This window comes from Salminus brasiliensis, chromosome 22 (assembly GCF_030463535.1).
Source record: "Salminus brasiliensis chromosome 22, fSalBra1.hap2, whole genome shotgun sequence".
NCBI lineage: Eukaryota > Metazoa > Chordata > Actinopteri > Characiformes > Bryconidae > Salminus > Salminus brasiliensis.
In genome coordinates this window covers 24,020,053-24,044,569 of record NC_132899.1, presented here as the reverse complement: position 1 = coordinate 24,044,569, position 24,517 = coordinate 24,020,053, and the positions used below count along the sequence as shown (strand labels likewise).

At 41.1% G+C, this 24,517-nt stretch overlaps 1 protein-coding gene across 1 annotated transcript in view; it reads left to right on the top strand.

The window, feature by feature from the left end:
• Positions 1–6,331, top strand: part of cpped1 (calcineurin-like phosphoesterase domain containing 1) — a 60,078-nt gene extending 53,747 nt beyond the window's left edge. The window contains exon 4 of the mRNA XM_072667787.1: positions 484–6,331. Within this exon, the coding sequence (XP_072523888.1) occupies positions 484–707 (224 nt within the window). The 3' untranslated portion in view covers positions 708–6,331. The remainder of the gene's footprint in view (positions 1–483) is intronic.
• The last annotated feature ends 18,186 nt before the right edge of the window (positions 6,332–24,517 follow it).

The following is a 24,517-nucleotide window of genomic DNA, read 5'->3' as shown; positions in this document are numbered from 1 at the left end:
CAGGATTTATTATTGAAGGATTTATTTTATATACTATTTAGATGGGCAAGCGGCAACCTTCTGAATGTTGATGCTCACACTTGTTTATCCATGCCTACAATTTAAGAGAGCTGAGAGGGTGTAAGACCAGTACAAATTGGGGGTGGACATGATCTTTAATTATCTCTTGCAGTTTTTGCATTTGTTCCACCACAAACATCTTTAGTGTTTACTTTTCTTTGCAAAACATTCCAATAATAGCGCTGTCTGAGATCTGTTTGTGTTGTTCAATGGATGGCCTCTATCAAAACTCATGCAAGTGCAATCAAGCATAATAAAATAAATTGCAGATCAGTATGAGAGCTTTGGTGAAGACTACTGCAGCGATGATTACCTCAAATTACTCAAGCCTAATCTGCTGCCCTTCTTTTTCTCTCTCTCTCTCTCTCTCTCTCTCTCTCTCTCTCTCTCTCTCTTTCTCCCTTTCCCTCTCTCACTCCTCAGGCGTGAAAGCCGTGTTCTCTGGCCACTACCATCGCAATGCGGGAGGCTGCCACGATGGCTTGGACATGGTGGTGACCTCAGCTGTTGGCTGCCAACTGGGTGAGGACACGCATGGAGCCCGAGTGGTGGTGGTGACTGCTGATGAGGTCATCCATCGCTACCACAGTCTGGACCAGTTAAGCACGAAAGGAGTGGATGAAGATCTCAAGAAACTCTTGGCTTAAACCTAACGCTTATTTTTATCGTAGGAATCCCTGAACAGATGGCAGTTTTGCAGGCCTATAAAATGACTAGGGTTGGGCTGGGGTATGCATCAGAGGTTCTAGATCAGAGTGCCGTGTATTGTGGGCACCAGAATGCTCATCATGTCAGCAGAATTCCGTTAATAAGGCTATGCATTTGATATGAATTTTGTATGTAGTTATACTTTTTTATAAAATGAAGTTGGCCAGATTCATAAAGTGCACCCCTAGATTGACCATGGCATTTACACATTTGCTCTTTCTTAAACAAGGTTTTTTTTATTTTCCATTTGCGAGGAATCTGGCACTTTTCTCTCATTTGCACATGCCATTAGCAATTCACAAAAAAACTCCTCAGAATTGAAATATTTAGCACATATATGCTGTTTGTGTTGAGCCCGCAAACTACTGAGTAACCTGGATATCTGGATGCTTGTAATTTCACTTTTTCTTAATCTAACCCAGTGGATGCACGCTTTTGATAATTTGATACTATGTTCACATTGTCTTACTAAACATTGTTTCCATTCTGCTTCATTTGTTAGAATCCGTAATTCTGATGCAGAGATTTGCCAAACAAGGGCTGAGTGTCGGTCATTAATATATTAATATGAACTTGTTGATTTTGATTGACTGATCTCACCTAAAATTAATAGCTGCATTAAACAGGAAGTGGTGTTCTAGAAACACATCTCTAAATAGGACCTTTTGCACAATAATAACGACAAAGAGAATTTTAGGAACCTGCTCTACTTAAAACCTGTCTTAAAACCTTTAGCATTAGCTAAGTAATTTACTAGATTAGCCTAGTTATAGCCTTAACCGATAAGTAAGACTTCGCAACATTCTCTATATTCTCTTTTATGCGAGAGATTCCCCCCCCCCAAAAAAAAAAAAAAACTGGATGCAACACCTAAAGCTGTGTTTACATTGATTGCGTTTGCCCGTCCGCGATTGCGAAGGCGGCTCTTGCCGGTTGGGCACAGAAGTAGAAGGTGCTCTCTATAGCGAGGGAGAGTCTGCATATGTGTACTGGCTAGTTGCAGACAGCAGGTTAGTTTGCAAGCATATTTCAGAGGCTGTCTTTTCTTAGTCCCTGGAAGACCAGCTTGTGATGAGTCACAATAGGTTTTCTGACTGGTACTGGTACTCAGTGTTTAAAGTATAAGATCTTTGAGGAACTTTTGGAGGTTCTTCAGTTTGAAACTTCAAGGAACCTATTTATCCGAAAAACCTTTTTTTAAAGGTTCCTCAAAACACCTTAAGAGCTTCCCCCACAGTTTCAAACTGAAGAACCTCCAAAACAGTGTCCAGCTCGTGTCCAGAAACAGATAAAACTAGCCTTTCCTCCATGTTGGAGGAAGCTACCAGACACACCCACACCTACTATATAATGCAGGCCTGGGTAAAAAAAAAAAGCTATGCATTACATCACACAGCAGTTTATATCCAGTTGGCCAGATCCATGCCTAAAGCTCTCTGATTTGTCGCTTGGCCATCCTGAGACTCGGCCAATGGAAGATGCGCAAAAGTTGAAAACATTAGACCTTGATATCACCTTGCGTGCCTCGGCGGACTTCCTTTACCACTGCACAGAAAGTCTGTCTCTGCGCCGCACATCTCATGGCGTTTGGTGTGAAAGCAGCTTAACACTACATTCCTGCCGCTTACTCTAGAAACGAATTCATCACTTACTCTGCACCATGACATGTTCGGTATCTCAACTTTTACTTATTTAGCTTAGCACAGGAAACGTTAGGCTAATAATGCTAACAAATACTAGCCTTACATGGTCCCTAATCTTTGTGAATAAATGCCCAAAACGCCTCTTAACCCACTAAACACACAGCTAGTTCTTCCACAGTACGAATTACTTTAGTCTATAAAAACGCTGGGGTTTTAGCTTAAATGTGTTTAAATAAGATCTATCCACGTAATTTTACTAAACAGTTTGTGTGACAGTCCAGTGTTTGTTAGCAAAGCTAGCCTAGCAGCTCCCATTCTTGGCTTCAGAAGCAAACTTGAATCTGGGGTAAGTGATTAATCATGTGCGAATCAAAATAGTCCTTCAAATGCACAGAGCTCGATAGAATCCATAGAATGGCATTGCTAATATAGTGGAATGCTCTTGAGCAGATGCCTTTCCCGATGCCAAGTGTGAGCTAGAGGGCTGTAAAGCCCCCCAGAGTTGGACTGTAGAACAGAGGAGCTCTGTCCAATACCTTTGGGATGAGTTGGAGTGATGTTTGTGATCCAGAACCGATCATCCAACATCAGTACCTGACCTCACTAATGCTGTTATGACTGAATGCAATATCCAGTCAGCTTCTGGTCAGCAACAATATTCCAACATCTAATGGAAAGCATGGAGTAGGTGACACATGCTTGGCCACGTAGGCTTCTTGTGACCACTGATCTAGATTTACGAAGAAGAAAAGGAAAAAAAAAAAGACGTCTGGCAGCTCACTTGAGCAACAGTAGCCATTTTGAGTAATAAGCCTCCCTGCAGTGAGGCTGCTTCTGGCTGCCAAGGCTCTTAAAGAGCACTATGTCTTAAGGTGTCATCCGAGAGCCGTTTCCATTATCCATTCCCAGCTCTTTAGTTGCAATTATGTGTTTGGGAGATTTTTAAGATTCGCACCTCCCCAAGGTCAGAAACGAGGGGGTTCTAAGTGCAATTTCTAGAAAATCCAACATCTCGCTTTTGAGCTTTCATCCATTTATCAAGGGTCTCGACGCTTCAGTCTTGCAAATGCACCCCCCGAAGCCCTTTATCCCTTTACGACCACATCACCATATCATACTAATAAGCAAGAGGAAAAAGAAAATGGCTAGTTTAACAGCACGGAGCCTTCGCGAGCTGGCGCTCTGGTGATTCCGCTCCCTGCTTCTGCGCCCATTACACTCGCCCAACTCCGAGAGGTGAGAAGAGGCGATCTCCATGGAAACCTTTGAAAGACATTGCTGTTATTAGAAGGACTTAGGCTTGCTCAGTTGGCGGATCATCAAAAAACGTTATTGCTGACCTCCACCTCACACTCACGGCTTTGTTTATCAGGGTCAGAGATCCACTTTGATGACTTGATGCAAGAAAGGGGGTTTTTATTTCGTTTTAAGCCGATGTCCAGGCTGGGACTCGCCATCGTTTGGGCCCATCTGTCTTTTTAATGTTCGAAACCATCCTGCGTTGAATGCTGGAGGAAGCAAAGACTGAGATCTGCCTGACAGCCGAACGTGCTTCCCTCCTTAAAGGAATATTCCAGTGCTTTTCAGCCTGTTCTCTTATCTGCTGCGTCTGTATCTGTCTTTGATAACCGCAGACATTCGTTTCAGTGCAGTTCCCTGTAGGCCAAGCTTATAATAATAAAATCAGCGGTGAGCAGGTGCTGAATTCTGTCAGTAAACACTGGAAATACATGACTATATAATATTAATTCAAAACCATAACCATTACATTCTGAAAATACAGGTCTTGGGATGAGACAGATCTATCAAAAGGTTTTACCAGCGCTGGTCTTTGTACATTTTATCCAAGTTTTAAACTTGAGCAACACGGAACCACTACCGGTTACTATTGCTTGGCCTAGGTTTCCAGGTTTCCACACACAATCAGGCAGAGCATTGAAAACTCCACCCACACTTTGAGCAAAAAGGGTTCTATTAGTTCATCTTTTTCACTTGTAACTTTTACGGAACCCTATAGATCCGTTTTAGAGGAACAGCTTCTTCATTACAGTCAAAAATGGAACCAGGCAAAGAGCCATTCAAACATTCAGTTTTCATATCCATTGCTTTTGCTAAAGAAACCTAGAACCACCTCTTTTTATGCTATTATGCTATAATGCTATTAGCACAAATGCTCTGGTAAACTAGTCCCATCTCTGAAAAAGGAAGTTGCTCTTCATATTTAAAATTCATCTTTTGTATAACTTGTATCTTACAAAAAGACATGATTTGTATAAACAGTCAGATATTTTTGTGTGTGTGTGTGTGTGTGTATATATATATATATATATATATATATATATATATATATATATATATATATATATATATATATATATATATATGCACACACTACAGGCTACTAATTACTACAGGCTCCTGCAGATGAATGGTTGGGCTATAATGCCAGCAGGGTGTGTGACGGGATTCATAGAGTGACACGAAATGACTTGGATGATCTATATGGGCTATTAATATCTACAGGGAGTGCGATGGGATCCAATGATTGAGTAGAGAACTGTCGCGTTCCATGTGTGGAAAATGGGTGGAAAAGCAGATGTTAACGATTAGCTAAAAGGAGTGATTTTAGGCCATAGTGTGAAGGAAGTAGCTGAATTTACAGGTGTATCAAAGCGTACGGTCATACGGATCTACCAGCAGTGGCAGAAAACCCACTGCTGCCTTACGACGCATCAAACGTCGCTTTCACTCTACTGTACCACCTCTTCTCGATATACGAATCCCGTCACACACCTCACAGGTATTTTGTTAAGCCTACGTAGATAATCCAAAATCATTTTGGAGAATTTCATTCATCATGACATTTGAACTAAATCTAAAGAAGAACTACCCAATTCACATCCACACCAAACAGGGGAAATTTGCAAAAATGGAGATACATGACAGCAATTACTTATAATGCATCATAAATCTCAGCAGTTTTATATTGCAGTTTCAGATTGGTGTGACAGGTAGGGGTGCCACCTGTCACGTAAAATACAGAATTGTCCTATATTTGGCACTTAAATGTCACGTCATGTATTTAGCCAATTTTGTTCTGTATTTCCATAAATGTCCAATACAGGCGTGAGTGGGAAGAGGCACATCCTTGGCTGGACAGCGTCAGTGGAGATGATTACAGGACAAATTGTAAGATGGGCATAGCTTATTTTAGTAGACTATCGTGGTTTGATAGATTGTTTAGGCTGTTGAGTTTTTAAAGTTGAATAAATGATCATTTATTTGATGTGCAGTAGTATTAGCCAATAGAAATATTATATATGGCCATTTAAATAACCAATCATACTAATGAAATAATAGTTCATGAATAAATACTTTAGTTAAGAGAAAATGTTATTATATATACATGTCCTAGATTAAAGATGCTTATAGTCAGGCCCGTGGTAGTCATAGCCCAGAGGAGCTGTGGTGGGCGTCCCTTATTTTTTATTTTCTGAAAGGTGGCAACTCTAGTGACAGGTTTGGTGAGTCTAAAATGTAGGTATAGTGATTTTTACATGTTGTGCTAGGCCTGTTAGCATCATACAGGAAAGGTTAAAGTTCACAGCTGATTTCAGTTCATTTGCACTACCACTAGTATACACTAACACACCATTGCATCACCTGCAGTTCAACAAATAGTACTGTAAGCTTGTAAAATGCCGTTCGGGCCGGCCCTTGTAGCTTCTGTTGCTGTGTTTTTCAAGTCTGATGCACTACAGATGCCTCAGATTAGGTGAGATTAGGTTGAAACATACAGGAATAATCCTTGAATCATCTCTGGGTTTTGTGTTAAGTATGTACTTTAGATGACTTAACACTATTCTGCCATATTCTGCACATGACTGTGTATGTCATAGACGGTACTCTTTTCTACTCGTCGGTCGTTTGTAATAAAACAAGTTCTTTAAAACAAGTCTTCCCTCAGTTTCTCCATTTGCTTTTCTTTACACTCATAGTGGGTGTGTAAAGTCCACAGGTGAGCACTGAGCCTGCTTACTCCTCCTGGGTTGTTTTGCAGTTCATATTAAATTGTGATGTTTTATAACCCGTCCACTGCAGTATACTTACCATGCCCTGAAATCTCATTTATATATTATTTGGCATTCGACCCCAAGGCGGACTTACTCCGTAAAAACATGGTCAATGAGGTAAACTGTGAACTGATTTATTAGCATCTGTGAAAATGCTGCAATAAAAAGTCCACAGCAGACAGATTAGATTTGTTTAGAAAGAGTCTTGAGGCTTGTATATTGCTAATGGCTGCCTCAGTGTTACTGTGTGCACTTCAGTACTGTTTAGCTGGTTTGCTGATGCTAAAACGCTAAACATATAGGAAGGAAAATACGCTCCAAGACCTTTTTAATTTCAACCTACTGTTAATATGGTAACTTTCCCATACTGTGTTTAATGCTAATCAGGCCAGATCAAGCTTGTAATGGTCATTCAGGTGACATTCTTCACTCTCAAGGTTACAGTGTTTCAGTGTTTTGGAGGAATCTGTTACAGGCAGGCTTTATAGCGCAGGTGTAGCTGCAGCTGTAGTCTAATCGCTAACTGCCAATGTAGATTTAGGTTTAGTGACCAGAGCTGTTTAGTTCACTAATACTTAAGAATGTTCCAGAAAGACCAATCTAGCCGATACCAGTCTGGTCCTTTTGCCACACAGTTTAGGTACGATATTCTGCACTGGAGTAAGATGTTTTAGCAAGTACTGCACTATTTGTGTCATGTGATGTTCTGGATTTGCCGACACCCCTTTTAATGAATGCATTCAGCTACTTTGCTCACACACTGGTGCAAATATGCACACACAGCTTGTCTAGTCCTTGAAGTGAAGTACTGCCAATAGAAAATAACTCTCTGGAGCATGTAAATGTAAACCTACTGGCACCTGCTGCCTAATGCCAGATGTGGGCTACAGGGGCGTTGAGCGTTGGAACAGTGGAATGGTGTGATATTTTGAAATGATGGTCATTTGGTATGAGTTAGAGGGTTGGGGGTGGGGTGGTGATCATCTAACATCCTGACTTCACTAACGCTCTTAGATAAACTTTTTTCTTTTCAATATCTTTGATTTTGGAACAATGAATGAGCAGAGCAGAATGTCCCAATATTTTTGTCCATTTAGTTTTTTAGCCTACAAAAATCTGTAAAGTCCCTCATTGGCGCCTTGACATCAAACACTATGTTTTGTGCAATATCATCATATTACCCTGCTACTTTCCGCTTGCTGGGTTTTGAACGAGCTGTTTCATGACCGTTTCTGTGATGGTTTGGTTTATAACCAGACGTAGTTTAAGAGGGAACGATAGGATGAGAGTATAGTATAGTATGTCTTTCACACATGATTGGAAAGGTATGGCACATTTTACATGCCTCTGTCTGGAAAGGTGGATTTCCCAAACACTGCCAAAACGCTGGAGCACTGGTCAAAATGGCAAAATAGTCCCACACTGCAGACAATTAAACTGCCTCACTGCTGGAGACTGTGAATAATAATAATGAGTTTATGACATCTCTAACAGCAGCACAGCAGTAAAAACAAAGGATCGGAAATGGCTCAGGCCTAAAATAGCTGCTAAATGATCTATTAAAACATGTTTATACCGACTCCGATCCTGATTCAGTCCACTACCACGTCCCTGGTAATATTAGGTTAGCTCACATTAGTAACTTTATACACTGAAACTGTGCTTTTACAGTTAGACATGCACAGTTCTGTTCACTACAATTGTATAGTTAATAAAAAAAACAGTGCATAGTGAATAGAATAAAGTTGCAGACAGTGTAGGCCTATTCATTTCATGAGTCTATAACAATGCCGTTATTGGGGGGGAGCTCCGTCGATTACGGTCAGACGATTGCTCCCAATCACTTCAGTTATCACGGTCAGACCAGTCCAGGATAAAAAAAAAAATGTGTACAAAGCCACTTCAAGTTAAATCAATCCAGCGCAAACAGGGCATCAGTTAATGACCCGTGTTAGTGTTAATATCATTGTTCATTCAGCAAAGGTGAATTTGCATGACCTTCCCCGGTAGCTTCGCTCCTGGACGAGGGTGCTGGCATGCACATGAAGTCTTTGCTCTGGAACAGAAGGGCGTCTGACATTTAGCAGGTTGCCATTCCTCACACAGCAGAATGAACTCCCACACTCAGAGCCTTCTCCCAAACCACTCATAACAACCACCCCTGAGCCAAAACCGCCTTTGTCTTTAGCATTTATGCTTAAGTGTGCGTGACGCAGCATACCTTCCCTACTCTTATTACTGACGAAGGCTTGTGGCAAGGGAAAGTTTTCATGTACACATCAGTTTACCTCTGGTGAGCTGCATAGAATCACTTCAGGGAAATATTTAATTTGAAGTGAAGGAACAAAAAAAATCCCTAAAGGGACACATTACACCCCTTTCCCTTAACTTAGCTTAACTTAAGGAAATGTCGGTGACATGCCTAGTTCAGAACAGATGGTTCGAGTGCCTTTTTCTGTAAATGATAATGAGCCACTGCTTAACCCCCGTCCCCAACTCTTTTCATTACTTCTCTCCCCCGGCTACTCAAATTATTAGACTTTACTTCTAAGTTCATTCTCATTCGTCTCTGTTTGTACTAGGTCACAAGTCAAGTAATAAATATTGAGTTTAGCGAGGTAGTAATGTTATTTGTGCAAAAAGCTTCCCATTTTGTCTGGGGTAAATGGTTGGTGAGAGAGAGAGAGAGAGAGAGAGAGAGTGTGCATGGAACAGAAGGAGTTGGAGTTGAGAAGTCTGATGGCTCGGGGGAAGAAGCTATTGCAGAATCTAGTCGTGTTGGACCGGATGCTGCGGTACCTTCTTCCTGATGGCAGGAGGGAGAACAGTCTGTGTGAAGGGTGGGTGGAGTCATCCACAATGCTGGCTGCTTTGCGGATGCAGCGGGCAGTGTAAATGTCCATGACGGAGGGGAGAGAGACTCCGATGATCCTCTCAGCTGTCCTCACAATGCGTTGGAAGGTCTTGCAGTCAGAGGCTGTGCAGGTCCCAAACCAGGCAGTGATGCAGCTGCTTAGGATGCTCTCTATGGTCCCTCTATAGAAGAGGGTGAGGATGGGTGGAGGGAGACGGGCCTTTCTCAGCTTCCGGAGGAAGTAGAGACGCTGCTAGGCTTTTTAACAATTACTTCACCTTGAGTTCACAACTCCCACTTACCCTCTCCGTGCTATGTTTTTAAATTAGCCCAAAAAACATTTCTTCACAAAATAGTGGGTGGAGCTAGTTGTAATAGGATGGCTTATGATGTAGAAAGCTGAGCCAAATAGGAACGGCATGTTGAATTCCCTGTTTTCTCACATAGGTAGCCCATAAGAAACGAACAGGGTTGTCTTATTTCACAGTTTGTGGATCGTGAGGCACTTCAGATACCCAAGAACTGAAGCAGTTAATTTTTAGAAATTATAATATTTTATGTTTTAAATAAAAATGAAAAATAAATTAAGTTGAAGATCTAAAGGTTCTCTTTAAGTTAATATGGGTTGAAGAACACCTTAATATCCTGAGACCTGGACTTTTGCTTGGTGTGCATTTTTTATTTTTCCTATTTGGAATTAGGATCTAACAAGTATAAAAACTAAACAGTCTGTTAGGTTTTTTTGTTTGTTTGTTTGTTTTGTGTTTTTTTTTTTGGTCAATTTTCCTCATATTAGGCAAAAGTGTCAAAGTTTTAAAAAATGAAGTATCATGGTTCAGAGAAGCAGAAATGTAATGTTCCCATTTAAGGACACAGGGTCTCAAGAGGTTAAGTACTAATAACTCTTATCTAATTGAATATTTTAATTTATATTATTTTATTTATTTTATATTTATATTTACCTTTAAATGCTCACATCTTACATTATTTCACTCATGGTATTCTATGGTATTCAATCTCGTCAGTGAAATCACTGATCAATTTCCCTGTTTGTCAGTAATTAGTCAGATCTGAAGTTTTACTGGTGAAAGCACTTTATATTTTGAATAACACACGTTTCTTTCACGTGCAAGGCCAATTACTCTCAGAACTTTATTTGTACATGGCCATGTTCCAACCTCATTTTATCCCTTGGCTGTTTTGTGTTGCTATGCCTTTCAATATATGTAAATAGCCTCTCTTCTGATTGGCTGCCTTGTATTGTGCCCCATTCAGAAATCCATCTGGTTTGAAACACTCCTTATAGCATAAACTTATGGCTCTAAACTGCTGTAGACCGGACAGGTGGTCTTATGTAAATTAGTTGATTTTCCATGTTATCACAAATATGCTGAATTTGAAAGCGGCTGTTCTGCAGCGTAGCTTCCATATATTTCCATAATGTGACATGTTCCAGGCCAGTGGCGGCTGGTCACTCGGTTTCCGCTTCTTGCTAGACTCTGTCCACCGCTGCTCACTCAGACTTTGACAGATTGCCAGGCATATTTACCCCATCTGCATGCCGTTACAGAACGGCTGAACAATAATAGAGTCATTTTCAGCGAGCAGTGCACAAAGTGGAGGAGACATTAGCGGAGACGAAGAGGTGATGGCACGCTGAGTCACGAAGATGCCTCAAATGACTCCAAAGTCTGAATATCTGCAGTGTCATGGAAGACGAAAAGAGTCCATTTGGCAAAGGAAACTGTTATCATTTGTTAAAAGAATCCCGATTATTGAGACTGTGGTGCTGGTAAATAGTGAGGCCCACTCACATTGTGTATGATTTACATGCCTGAGCTCAAGGCCGCTGTTTATTTTATGATAATTCCATTGTTTCGGCAAGCTGTAACAAAGCTAATAAGGATAATCTGACTGGGTTTCTTCTCCTCAGTCTTGGCAGCTTTGACTTTCATCACTTCTCTCAATTAGATTTGCATTCATAATGCTAATATTTGGGTTAAAAGGAATTACTGAAAAGCCTGCATTTCAAAAAAAGAAAAAGAAAAGAAAAAAGGAGCTTGATCTCAGACTTATCAGCAGCCGTGCAGCTTGCAACTTGCGAGAGTTCACGGTTTCGACAGCATCTGTGGTTCTAGAAGAAATAAATAAATAAACCAACCAACCAACCAGCCCTTCTGGATCGGGAGTTAAGAACTTGCCGTTATGCAAGCGGCAATCAGTTCATGCTGTATGCTGGAGCATGCAGTCAGCTGTACGCTAGAGGTAGGTTCCCAGCTCCTGCATATTAAGCTCACTGTGTTCACTGACAGCTTCTGGTTCCCTCATTCAAATTTCATTACTGTTCCCCAAAAGGGGTTTCGAGTTTCCCCCCCGCCGGGGTCATAGCCAGCTCGCTGCAAGTACTTCCTGACATCATACAAACTAGATGTCATGTTTGCGGTGTTTGTGATCATTACGCTGTGCTGCTTTTCATCCCACTACAGCGGGCTGACGGTATCTGCAGCGCTACTGTAACTGTGCCATCGCAGCTCGGCTGGACTGAATATGGCAATACAGAATAGCTGTTAATGCGACTTTAATGATTAACATTAGTATGGAAAACAAAAGTAAATACAGGAAATTAGGTTTTATGAAGCAATAAAGGTCTTTATGAGAGCTTGGTAGTCTTGGTGTCTACAGTGTACATTAGAGTGGGCTTTTCACAGTTAATTTCCTCGCACTCATAAGCAGTGGGGTTGGGTAGCAGGCTTGAAAAAAGTAGTGAGGCCCAATTACTGAATATACTGTCCTAAATATATTCAGTGATAAATATATAAATGTACTGCAAGAGTGGAAAAACTGATACCGTTATTATATAATAACACTGAGATAAATAACTGATCAGCACAGTGATTTATCAGTCTACTCAGGCTTTAGCTGAGCTCAGTAACACTGAGATTAATAACTGATCAGCACAGTGATTTATCAGTCTACTCAGGCTTTAGCTGAGCTCAGTAACACTGAGATTAATAACTGATCAGCACAGTGATTTATCAGTCTACTCAGGCTTTAGTAGAGCTCAGTAACACTGAGATAAATAACTGATCAGCACAGTGATTTATCAGTCTACTCAGGCTTTAGTAGAGCTCAGTAACACTGAGATAAATAACTGATCAGCACAGTGATTTATCAGTCTACTCAGGCTTTAGTAGAGTTCAGTAACACTGAGATAAATAACTGATCAGCACAGTGATTTATCAGTCTACTCATGCTTTAGCTGAGTTCAGTAACAATGAGATAAAGAACTGATCAGCACAGTGATTTATCAGTCTACTCATGCTTTAGTAGAGCTCAGTAACACAGATAAATAACTGATCAGCACAGTGATTTATCAGTCTACTCAGGCTTTAGTGGAGTTCAGTAACACTGATATAAATAACTGATCAGCACAGTGATTTATCAGTCTACTCATGCTTTAGTAGAGCTCAGTAACACTGAGATAAATAACTGATCAGCACAGTGATTTATCAGTCTACTCATGCTTTAGTAGAGCTCAGTAACACTGAGATAAATAACTGATCAGCACAGTGATTTATCAGTCTACTCAGGCTTTAGTGGAGCTCAGTAACACTGAGATAAATAACTGATCAGCACAGTGATTTATCAGTCTACTCATGCTTTAGTAGAGCTCAGTAACACTGAGATAAATAACTGATCAGCACAGTGATTTATCAGTCTACTCATGCTTTAGTAGAGCTCAGTAACACTGAGATAAATAACTGATCAGCACAGTGATTTATCAGTCTACTCAGGCTTTAGTAGAGCTCAGTAACACTGAGATAAATAACTGATCAGCACAGTGATTTATCAGTCTACTCATGCTTTAGTAGAGCTCAGTAACACTGAGATAAATAACTGATCAGCACAGTGATTTATCAGTCTACTCAGGCTTTAGTAGAGCTCAGTAACACTGAGATAAATAACTGATCAGCACAGTGATTTATCAGTCTACTCATGCTTTAGTAGAGCTCAGTAACACTGAGATAAATAACTGATCAGCACAGTGATTTATCAGTCTACTCATGCTTTAGTAGAGCTCAGTAACACTGAGATAAATAACTGATCAGCACAGTGATTTATCAGTCTACTCAGGCTTTAGTAGAGCTCAGTAACACTGAGATAACACTGAGTCTACTCATGCTTCAGTAAAAAACACATGAGCAGGTCTATTAGGAGTTACATGCATGGTTTGAGATGAGTGTGATGATTTAGGAATGACATTCTGCACAGTGCTAACCTGGCAGCCATCCATTTCTATTGTTAACTATATTAGTCTTATCAGTTTACATTTGAGGTAAGGGAGTAAAAGCTGGGGTAAAAAATCATGTAAAATTGTGATGTAACAGGAAAAGTCGTGTCAGTTTTATTAGTCGCCAAATATTTCCATATTCAGACAGAGGGAGAGGTCAGCCACACTGCAGCGGCGCTAAAGCCTGAGGGGACTGGATGCCTTTCTTCGCTTGCCCCCCCCCACTCCACCCGCCCCCCGTGAGCAGCTCTGGGTTTTAGCCGGAGGCTCTGCTGCCCAGATTCTGGCCTGTGCATGGCCTGAGGCCTCCCACTCTGCTGTGGATGCTGGAAGAGCGAGGGGCTTACAGCTGCTGAAGCTTGCCTTCCAGCATTCCAGCTCCATCTGCATGAAGACACCCTGCTTCAAATGAACGTCCAGTCACATCTTTTGCCCGTGCTGAGCTTCATCCATGTTTCTGCTGATCTCTCCCGGGTTTGGCCTCAGCTCCACAACAGCTCCACAACAGCCACCAAAACTGCACCTGATCTCAGAGCAGCACCTGTTTTGCTGCATTATTCATCTCTGTACTTTCTGACAACTCTACATACACACACACACGCACACACGCACACACATGCACACACATACACACAGCACCACTTTAGAGCCGCCTGCTCTGGACCTGCTCTGTTTTGCATCTCGCCTCACCTCGCCCCCTTTCTCTCTCTCTCTCTCTCTCTCGCGCACACATCTTCTCTGTCTTTCTATCCCTCTTTCTACAACCCTCTCCCAATCCCTTACCCTCTCTCTCTACTCCCCTTTCTCCCTATCTCTACCTCTCACATTTTTCTTAGTCTCTCACTCTCTCTCTTCTACTATTCTCCTTATCACTACCTCTCTCATACACACACACAATTTTCTCTAACAATCTCTCTCTATTCCTCTTTCTCTCCCTGTCTCTGTCTCACTTTTCTCAGTCTCTCACTCTCTCTTCTACTATTCTACCATTCTCTCCTACACACACATACTTCTCTCTCTCTCTCTCTCTCGATTCCCCTTTCTCCCTATCTCTAACTCTCTCACACTTTTCTCAGTCTCTCTCTCTCTATTCCCTTATCTCTCTATCTCTACCTCTTTCTCTCACACACACACTCTTCTCTCACAAGCTCTCTCTCTCTCTCTCTCTCTCTCTCTCTCTATTCCCCATTCTCCCTATCTCTACCTCTCTCACACACACTTTCCTCACACAAGCTCTCTCTCTTCCCTTTTTCTCCCTATCTCTACATCTCTCTCTCTCTCACACACACACAGACACACACACACTTTTCTTACACAAGCTACTGCACTCTCTTCCCCTTTCTCCCTATTTCTGCCTCTCTCACACACACTTTCCTCACACAAGCTCTCTTTCTTCTCCCTATCTCTACCTCTCTCTCTCTCTCTCTCTCACACACACACACACACACACACTTCTCTCTCACAGTCTCTCTCTCTCACTCTCTCTCACTCTATTCCCCTTTCTCCCTAACTTTATCTCTCTCACACACTTTTCTCAGTCTCTCTCGCTCTCTCCTACTCTCTCTCTCGCTCTCTCTCTATTCCACTTTCTCCCTATCTCTAACTCTCTCACACTTTTCTCAGTCTCTCTCTCTCTATTCTCTTATCTCCCTATCTCTACCTCTTTCTCTCACACACACACTCTTCTCTCACAAGCTCTCTCTCTCTCTATTCCCCTTTCTCCCTATCTCTACCTCTCCCACCACTCTCTGCCTCTCACTCCCTCTATTTCTCTATCTGTCTTTCTCTCTCTCTCTCTCTCTCTCTCTCTCTCTCTTTCTCTCTCTGTCACCGGCTCGGTGTCATCGCGGTTTTGCTAAAATGGATCTGACAGCCCGAGAGGCTTCTTCACGGCTCATGTGAAAGCGCTGCATTTTTGGCAGAGCGGAGGGCTTCCCTCTGCTTCTCTCTGCTTCTCTCTCCTTTTCCTTTTGGCCAAGTAGGGCTTCTTTTCTTAAGGCTGCTCGCAGATTGCAGAGCTCAGTCTTCAGGAAACAGCCAGAAGAAAGGAAGAAGGACAGAAAGTAGGTCTGGCTGTGTTAGTGTTCCGGCCACCCTTAATATAGGCTAAAGAACTGCAGCTGACAAGTGATGCCCCATTATATTATTCAGGGCTTTCGAGTGCTCTGACTTCGACCAGGCTGAACATAGGGCTTATTATTGTGAGTGAGGGTGCGAGCGAGCGAGCAAGTGAGCGAGCGGTTGCCAAAGAAACCTACTGTAGGTGCTTTTTCCATTTCATTCATATTTCAGCAGACAGTGAAGAAATAAGCTGAATAAATATCTAATGCAAGTCAAGGACCAACGACTGAGGGACACTTTTTTTGGGTTACTGTGCCTAACCTACCTGATCCCCCCCCCCCCCCCCCTTTCTCTCTCTCTCTCTCTCTCTCTCTCTCTCCCTCACACACACACTCTCTCTGCTGTGAAATCAATTAATCTTCACTTGCCCAGTTCAGCAGCAGGTCCTATTTAAGAAGCTTACAGCTGCAACAGAAAATGACAATCCACTGCAAATCTAAATCATCTTGGAGTTAACCATGCGGTATGAAGCAGACGTGTGCTGCCAGCATAATACTGTAGTGACACAGCAATGACCCAGGTTTACAACATAAACAAACAAAAAAAAAACAACAGCACTACCTGTATAAGATGATCCATGTACATCTAGAGCTCTGGATGTCATCTTTTATTATTAAAGCAGCTGTATAGAAAACGTCCAGAAGTGGAATTTGTGTTTACATGCATTTCTGGACTTATGAGAGATACAGAACTGTCACTGAAAGTGAGCGAAGCATGTGGACCTAGACGAGTAGATTAATATGATAGGATTTTATATGATTTGGGTTACACAGCATTCTGTAGTTCTGACAAGTGCTGTCCTGCCTGCTTCTCCAGAGTTACATAGTGCAGTTAACAGCGTGTTGAGCCTATCCTGCCATTCTCCCTTTTACAGGCCAGTGAAGCATCCACATGAGTTTGAAGCTGCTATTGTAAGAGTAAAAATATTACATACAGTTGCTTTAATCCCCTTTTGCACATTTAACCAGGAATTAAACTGGTAGTTAAGCAGGAAGGGGCTCAGTGTGAGCGCATGCCAGGGAATCCAATCGAAATCCCGATAAATTCACACAGTCAGTAAACTCACCCACTTGAGTAAACATGGACATGACACAAAAGTTGAGCCTTTATATGAAGATTTAGTTTCTACAAATGATCAGTGGTCATGAGTCCAGATCAGCAGGACAGGCTTGCAGGTCTCTCAGGGTGATTACCATGGCTCCATGAGTCAGCGTGATGCTAGCCATTAAAGGGCATCTGTTAGCTGAACAGAATTGGCAGTTAGCATTCTCCTCCAAGCGTGTTCAGCTGTGCAATGATGTTGCATTAGTGATTAGCGAATCGTTCGAAAATAAGGGGTTAGCAGGCTTCTCTGGAAGGAAGCACATGCGTCCTGATAGCATTGTGCGATGGGGGAGTCCTAGCTAGTGGATGGTCGTGTCCTGTTTGGTTCAGTCAGCGCTTTACCTCTTTAATGAATATCCACACACCCAGTCTAGCTTATGTACAGTCAGATTGCTCATCATCTTCATCCTTAAACGTTCCATCAATACCTGTTTGCTTTTATCTTGCGTACAATCAACTACAACCGTGTTTGTGTCTCGTAATGTGTTTTGCCATCTCTTGTTTGGTTTGCTAAAGCTGGAGCTCCTGCGCGTGGTGTAGCCTACAGTAGGTGTTTATACAGTTCTGAGAGCTGCATAATGAGCCACTGCCTACATAATTAGTGACTGTATTTAAATCTTATGAAAAATTTAGTCATTATACCATCCTGCAAACCCACAACAGCTGAGTGGCTTAAAATACATGTTTTAATGTGTCCCACTTAAGCCTGAGCAGCCTTAAAACAGAGTAGGGCTAAACTCGAGCAGTGCTCTGCTGCCCTCTGCAGGCCTGCCTCCAACGGTGCAAAAGAGCAGGAGCCCAACTATATTAACCCATACGAGCCCAGACCCAGTTTTAAATAGTGTTTAAAATAATTAACTCAGTAAAATTAAATGAATTTTTTTTTCTTATTATAATAGAGGTCACATGACTAATTCCGTTATATATTAAGGTTAAAATCCAGGCAATGCATAGTAACGGATTTCATCATTGTGTTCTAGAAAGAGATTGGTTGGAATGGGCCTTTAGGAGCAAAAAAGAATAATAATAATAATAATAATAATAATAATAAATACAGTTTTAAAATGAGCAGTTTTTTGTATTAGTCACTTCCTAGGCACACTGGCTGATTTTGTAAATAAGGTCACATGTATATACACATTCAATAAACTGTCCAGTGGTGCATCCAGGATGTCGAGTGTGTGTCAGTAAGGGTCTTCGTGAGCTAAAGTGAAGGATAAAGTGCTGTGAGCAATTTTCCACATTTGTTAAAAAGGGTCTGTGACATGTTTCACCATGAGCTCTTATGGGTTAATGCCTATGGATTTAGAATAGGAAGTCATATAAGCCCCTGCGGGTGTCCCAAAACTTTTGTCTCTATAGTGTAAGACAAGCCTGTCCAACTGGCTGAACAGATAAACTGTCCAACCAGACAGTCCTCATAACTTCTTAGTGTTATCCAGCTCAACTGAGAAATCTTACCTTACAAAATACACACACACGCTAATGCTAAGTACTTTTAGCATCCTACACATGTTGCTTGTGAACAGTTGATGCTAAAACTCCTTAGGCAGAGTAAATGGTTACAAAAGAGGCTGTTTTTTAACAGCTACTAAAAAAAGTCTGATGAACTGATGCAAAAATCAGTTAATCAATCATTTCACTCAAAACATATGATGTGTGTAATGTCTCTAATGAATCTGAGTTTATTTATTTTTATAGGGAATGTGGATTTCTCTTAGTCTTTCTCTGAGGAGGCTTAAGCTGGGCCCGAAACTGTACCCCGTCCCCTTCCACAATGTGAAAATCCAGGTCACTACATAGAGCACAGAACAGAATTCCACAAGCTAGTGAACGATTCAGACTCCTTGGTATGTGTGTGAGTTTAGAGTGTATTGTAGCGTAGCTTATTATGCTGATGAATATTTTTTGTGGCACAAACTTTGTTGTTTGCAAGGTATATTTTTAATGCATTATTTTGGAAGTATGACTGTACATGTACATAGCTTTCTTTTCTATACGGGATATAATGCAGCCTCACTGCTCATTCCCTTCCCCAACAGCAGAACTGAAGTCCTGAAATGTCCACTCTGCCAGGTTAACCAGTACATGGAGGAGTCCAATCTCATCAGCAACTTTGGGCACATCTTACAGGTCCCAGAGGTCAGTGAAAATTCACCCAACCTGGCAACACTGGTCCATAAACTTTCTCAGAAAAGCTGTGCTCAAATTTTCAAACAATGCGATGGATTATGGGTGTTCTGTGTATAGTGTAGCTGCGGGATTGTTACAGTGCATTAAAATTGGGCGCTATGTTTTCTGACACCACCACAAAACTGTGAAATCCCTAAGTAGTGCACTATGTAGTGAATAGGGCACAGTTTCAGACACATGTTTAGTTGCAACACTGTATTGAAACTACCTTCATGTCTGTTCTGTACTGTTCTGTATATAGCTCGGCTAAATATATATATATATATATTTGTGTATCTATCTATCTATCTATCTATCTGTATGTCTGTCTGTCTGTGTGTCTATCTTTCTATCTGTCTATCTATCTGTCTATCTATCTATCTATCTATCTATCTATCTATCTATCTGTATGTCTGTCTGTCTGTCTGTCTGTCTATCTATCTATCTATCTATCTATCTATTTTTATGTCTGTCTGTCTGTCTGTCTGTCTATCTATCTATCTGTCTATCTATCTATCTATCTATCTATTTTTATGTCTGTCTTTCTTTCTGTCTATTTATCTGTCTGTCTATATGTATTTATCTATCTATCTATATATATATATATATATATATATATATATATATATATATATATTTAAATGCTTTAGATAGTTGTCATCTATCTATCTATCTATCTATCTATCTATCTATCTGTCTGTCTTTCTGTGTGTCTATCTTTCTATCTGTCTATCTATCTGTCTATCTATCTATCTATCTGTATGTCTGTCTGTCTGTCTGTCTGTCTATCTATCTATCTATCTATCTATCTATTTTTATGTCTGTCTGTCTGTCTGTCTGTCTATCTATCTATCTGTCTATCTATCTATCTATCTATCTATTTTTATGTCTGTCTTTCTTTCTGTCTATTTATCTGTCTGTCTATATGTATTTATCTATCTATCTATATATATATATATATATATATATATATATATATATATATATATTTAAATGCTTTAGATAGTTGTCATCTATCTATCTATCTATCTATCTATCTATCTATCTGTCTGTCTTTCTTTCTGTCTGTTTATCTATCTGTCTGTCTATATATATATATATATATATATATATATATATATATATATATATATATATATATATATATTTAAATGCTTTAGATAGTTGTCATGTTGAAATATTTAACTTTAGCCAAATAGTACCATGGTATTTTTATACTGTGGAAGAGATTATAATGCCACTCATTTTCATAAGAGATCCAAGCAAGGACACAAAGCACTGTTAATGCCAAACGGAGCAGTGATGATGAATGTAATTAAAAGTTCAGGGTTTGGCAAAGCCCCTCAGTTACTGCTCCTCCGCAAACAGCAGGGGTTTTTTCTGGCAATCCTTCCAATTAGCCTGTAAGTCTATGCTTTGATGGCTCAGCGGTTAGAGCGCCGGGATATCGATAACAGGGTTGTGGGTTCGATTCCCGGGCTCAGCAAGCTGCCACTGTTGGGCCCTTGAGCAAGGCCCTTTACCCTCTCTGCTCCCCGGGCGCTGGAGTTGGCTGCCCACCGCTCTGGGTGTGTGTGTGTACTCACTGCCCCTAACACATGTGTGTGTGTGAGTGTGTGTTCACTACCAGATGGGTTAAATGCGGAGGACACATTTCGCTGTACAGTCCACACTGTACAGTGACGAATACGTGCACCTTTACCTTTACCTTTACCTTTGTGTATTTTTCCACAATGCTTCACTTTTTCACTTTAGACACTAGTCCAAAAAAACAAAAATTCACATTTGATTTATTTATTTACTTATTTTTAATCACAAAGTAGTAAACACAGCCTCTGTGTCTAACTGTAAAACATAATACACCATATTTTCAGCAAATCCCAATGCAAATCCCCCCGCACCCAAAGCGTGGCAAATGCTCAGGTTCTCGATTAGCAAATCAGACTTAAGGCATGTCACTGATTAATCAGGACCTGTCAGCTGAATCTAATTTCCATGATTTCTAAATTCCCGGACTCTTCACACCTCATACTAACACTCAGCAGTTATGGGTTCGCCTAAGCAACTGCGTGAAGGTCTGCAAAACAAAGCTATAAGTAGATGGCCAAGCATTTTCAGATTGCTGGTGAGAACAGATTGTTTTCAATCAGTGGTGCACCTGTGTTTTCCATTGCCAAGATAGCAATACGCCAGAAATGTACCTGAACACACTTCATTTTGAGACCACCACGCCCACCGGCGTAGATATATTCACAAGCATCGTCGCTATTTAAACGGCGCAGACAGAAGGCGTGAACAAGACTGTTGGCGGGGTGCAGGATAGCAATGAGCATCACGAGTGTAGTGTAAGATAGGGCCCTTATTGTAACTCTAACGTGAGATTTTAATATATGTCATTGTCTGTGTACAATATATTGCTGAAAGTATTGGGACACACCTCTTAATCATTGAATCCTCTGTCATATGATTCAGTCCCGTTGCCACAGGTGTGTAAAATCCAGCACCTAGCCATGCAGTCTGCCTTTACACACCAACTGTACACACTCCAGCGCGGTACTGGAACAGGATGCCACCATTGCAACAAGTGGTGCAATTTTGTCCCTCCTAGATATTCCACCACCAGCTGTGAGTGGTTTTACTAAGAAAAGGTGAAGCGTTTAGGAACCACAGCTGCAAAATGACAGCAACGTAAAGCTACAGAGCGGGGTCACTAAGCTCTGCTGACCCAGTAACTGCATGCCTTTGTCACCAAGCACAGTGCCGAGTGTCAGCTGAAGTGGTTTAAAGCTGGAGATTGCGAGCCAGGCCATCTCATCCAACATCTAACTGTCTGACCTCACAAATGCTCTTCTGGGTGAATGGGCAAGAGTGGAAGCTGTTAGAGCTGCAAAGGGGGACCAACTCCATGTTAATTCCTATTGAATATTTAGAATAGGAAGGCATCAAAACTCCTGAAGATGTAATGTGTACGTGTCCCAATACTTTTGTCCTCATAGTGTAACTTATTGTATTATTATAATTCGTCATGCTGATGAATGAGGGACAGCAGTTGTGAAATACAGTATGCAGTTCTGCCTCAGCCAGTCTTCCATCAGCGCATCTGTCATACAGTGCCTCTATAAATCTGTGTTTGTCCACTGATTTCATTTTCATTGGTGTGTTTTGGTTGCAGCTGACAGTGCTTATAAACCCTCTAAACTCATCCGCCGCTTCATATGGTTATATAACAAGCTCTCACCCAAGCTGTGAAATTGCCCACTTTACACATACGGTGGAATATTCTGGTATGTGTGTGAATGGTCAGGATAAAAATACCACATTTCAGCAATACACACCGCTGCTGCTAAATCCAAGCCCTGTATTCATGACAGCCAACCCCACTAAACGCAGCTCATCAGTGTGTAGGCAGAGCTGTGTAGCATGAATGGATACAGATATAGTGAACACAAACACAGATGGGGGGATCAAAAGCCCGACACGCTGAATTGTGTGCTGTTGCTGATTCACTTTTGTTTCTCGTCCTGCTTCCGTCTCATCACCGGCGAACGTGTGCACCATTCATTCACTGTCAGAACAGACTGGCAGCACCCACCTTCACCACCTCCATTCACCACTGTTTACTCTTCAGAGGAGAAAATGCGTCCTCCTCCTCTGCCTGGGTGCGAGGCAGAGTGAGGGGTGGGCCTGATGTACAGTTTCGGAGCCACCAGATTAGAAGCACAGCGTTTTTTACAGTTACGCAACCTCTGGAGCGCAGCGGCTCGCTTTCACTTCCTTTTGTTGTTGGTTAAATGGTAGAAATTCAGAAGCCACAAACACAACACGGCGCTCAGAAGGCCTGTCTGCCTGCAGGCACTACACTGCACGTTCATTAGCAAAGCAGCTGGAAGATGCATCAATAAGCAGATGTATACACAGTGCTGTGAACACATTCAGTCCCCTGAGAAAGACAGGATGAAAAAGCAGCTGTCTGAGCAGTAAGTGCTCGGTAAAACACTACTATTAGAATAAAAACTACTTACACTCACACTGAATACTGTACCTAGTGTGTTCATTAAACATGTCTGAAGCTCTCCTCATGGACTCTAGTATTATGTACAGTTATCATCCAACATCTGGTTTGCTAAATCAATCTATCTATCTATCTATCTATCTATCTATCTATCTATCTATCTATCTATCTATCTATCTATCTGTCTGTCTGTCTGTCTGTCTGTCTGTTCTATCTATCTATCTATCTATCTATCTATCTATCTATCTGTCTGTCTGTCTGTCTGTCTGTCTGTCTGTTCTATCTATCTATCTATCTATCTATCTATCTATCTATCTATCTATCTGTCTATCTGTCTGTCTGTCTGTTCTATCTATCTATCTATCTATCTATCTATCTATCTATCTATCTATCTATCTATCTATCTGTCTGTCTGTCTGTCTGTCTGTCTATCTGTCTGTATGTTTTTCTATCTATCTATCTATCTATCTATCTATCTATCTATCTATCTATCTATCTATCTATCTGTCTGTCTGTCTGTCTGTCTGTCTGTCTGCCCATCTATCTATTTATCTGTCTGTCTGTCTATCTATCTATCTATCTATCTATCTATCTATCTATCTATCTATCTATCTATCTATCTGTCTATCTGTCTGTCTGTCAGTCTGCCTGTCTGGCTGCCTATATATCTTTTTGTTTGTTTGTTTGTCTTTCTATTATTATTATTATTATTATTATTACAGTTTTCCTCAGTCGATCTGGTATATTTCTCACATTATGATTTACATCACAACAAGTGCATTTCTCAAAACAGTTAGTGCAAACAGCAAAACATTATGAAATGCCTGCAGAAGCACGTACCTCGTACCTCGCTCAGAATTCTTTGTTTTGCTTCAAAATCAGAAATTTATGTCAGTCAACTTGTCAGTGCCATCAGAATGTCTAGTCTGTGTGTCGTTGCCTATGAACAAGGCAGTCAAAATACTTAGTCATGTTGCCAGTGCAACAGCATACACTGTGAGTATATTCTGAGGGAAACTAGCTAGGCTCTTGATTACAAGATCGCTGCACATTCTGTGGCATATCAACTGAAATGGTACGTGTCACACACAAAATACAAACGTACACAGCCCACAAAGCTGGGAGACTGACAGCAAGAAATTTGTTGACAAAAAAAAATCAGATAGAAAATAATTCAGGAAAGCACGCCATTCTCTGACATAGCAGCACACATTGGGATGCTTCCTCCCCATTGGCCTAGCACATAAATGGTCAGCCATTGGCCAATGATGTTGGCAGGTATATAAAAGTGTGGAGTGGTTCTCTCGATTCCAGCTCCATGATGCACTACAGCACATATAATGCTGGACAAGAAACAGTTACATACATTTCAGCCAGAGCAAATGTGTCAGTATTTTTTGTGTCAGGGTTTTACCCGTACATACTGGCACCGTAGCTCTTTCACCCTGTCACTATTCATTTGAAATGGAACCTAGAACA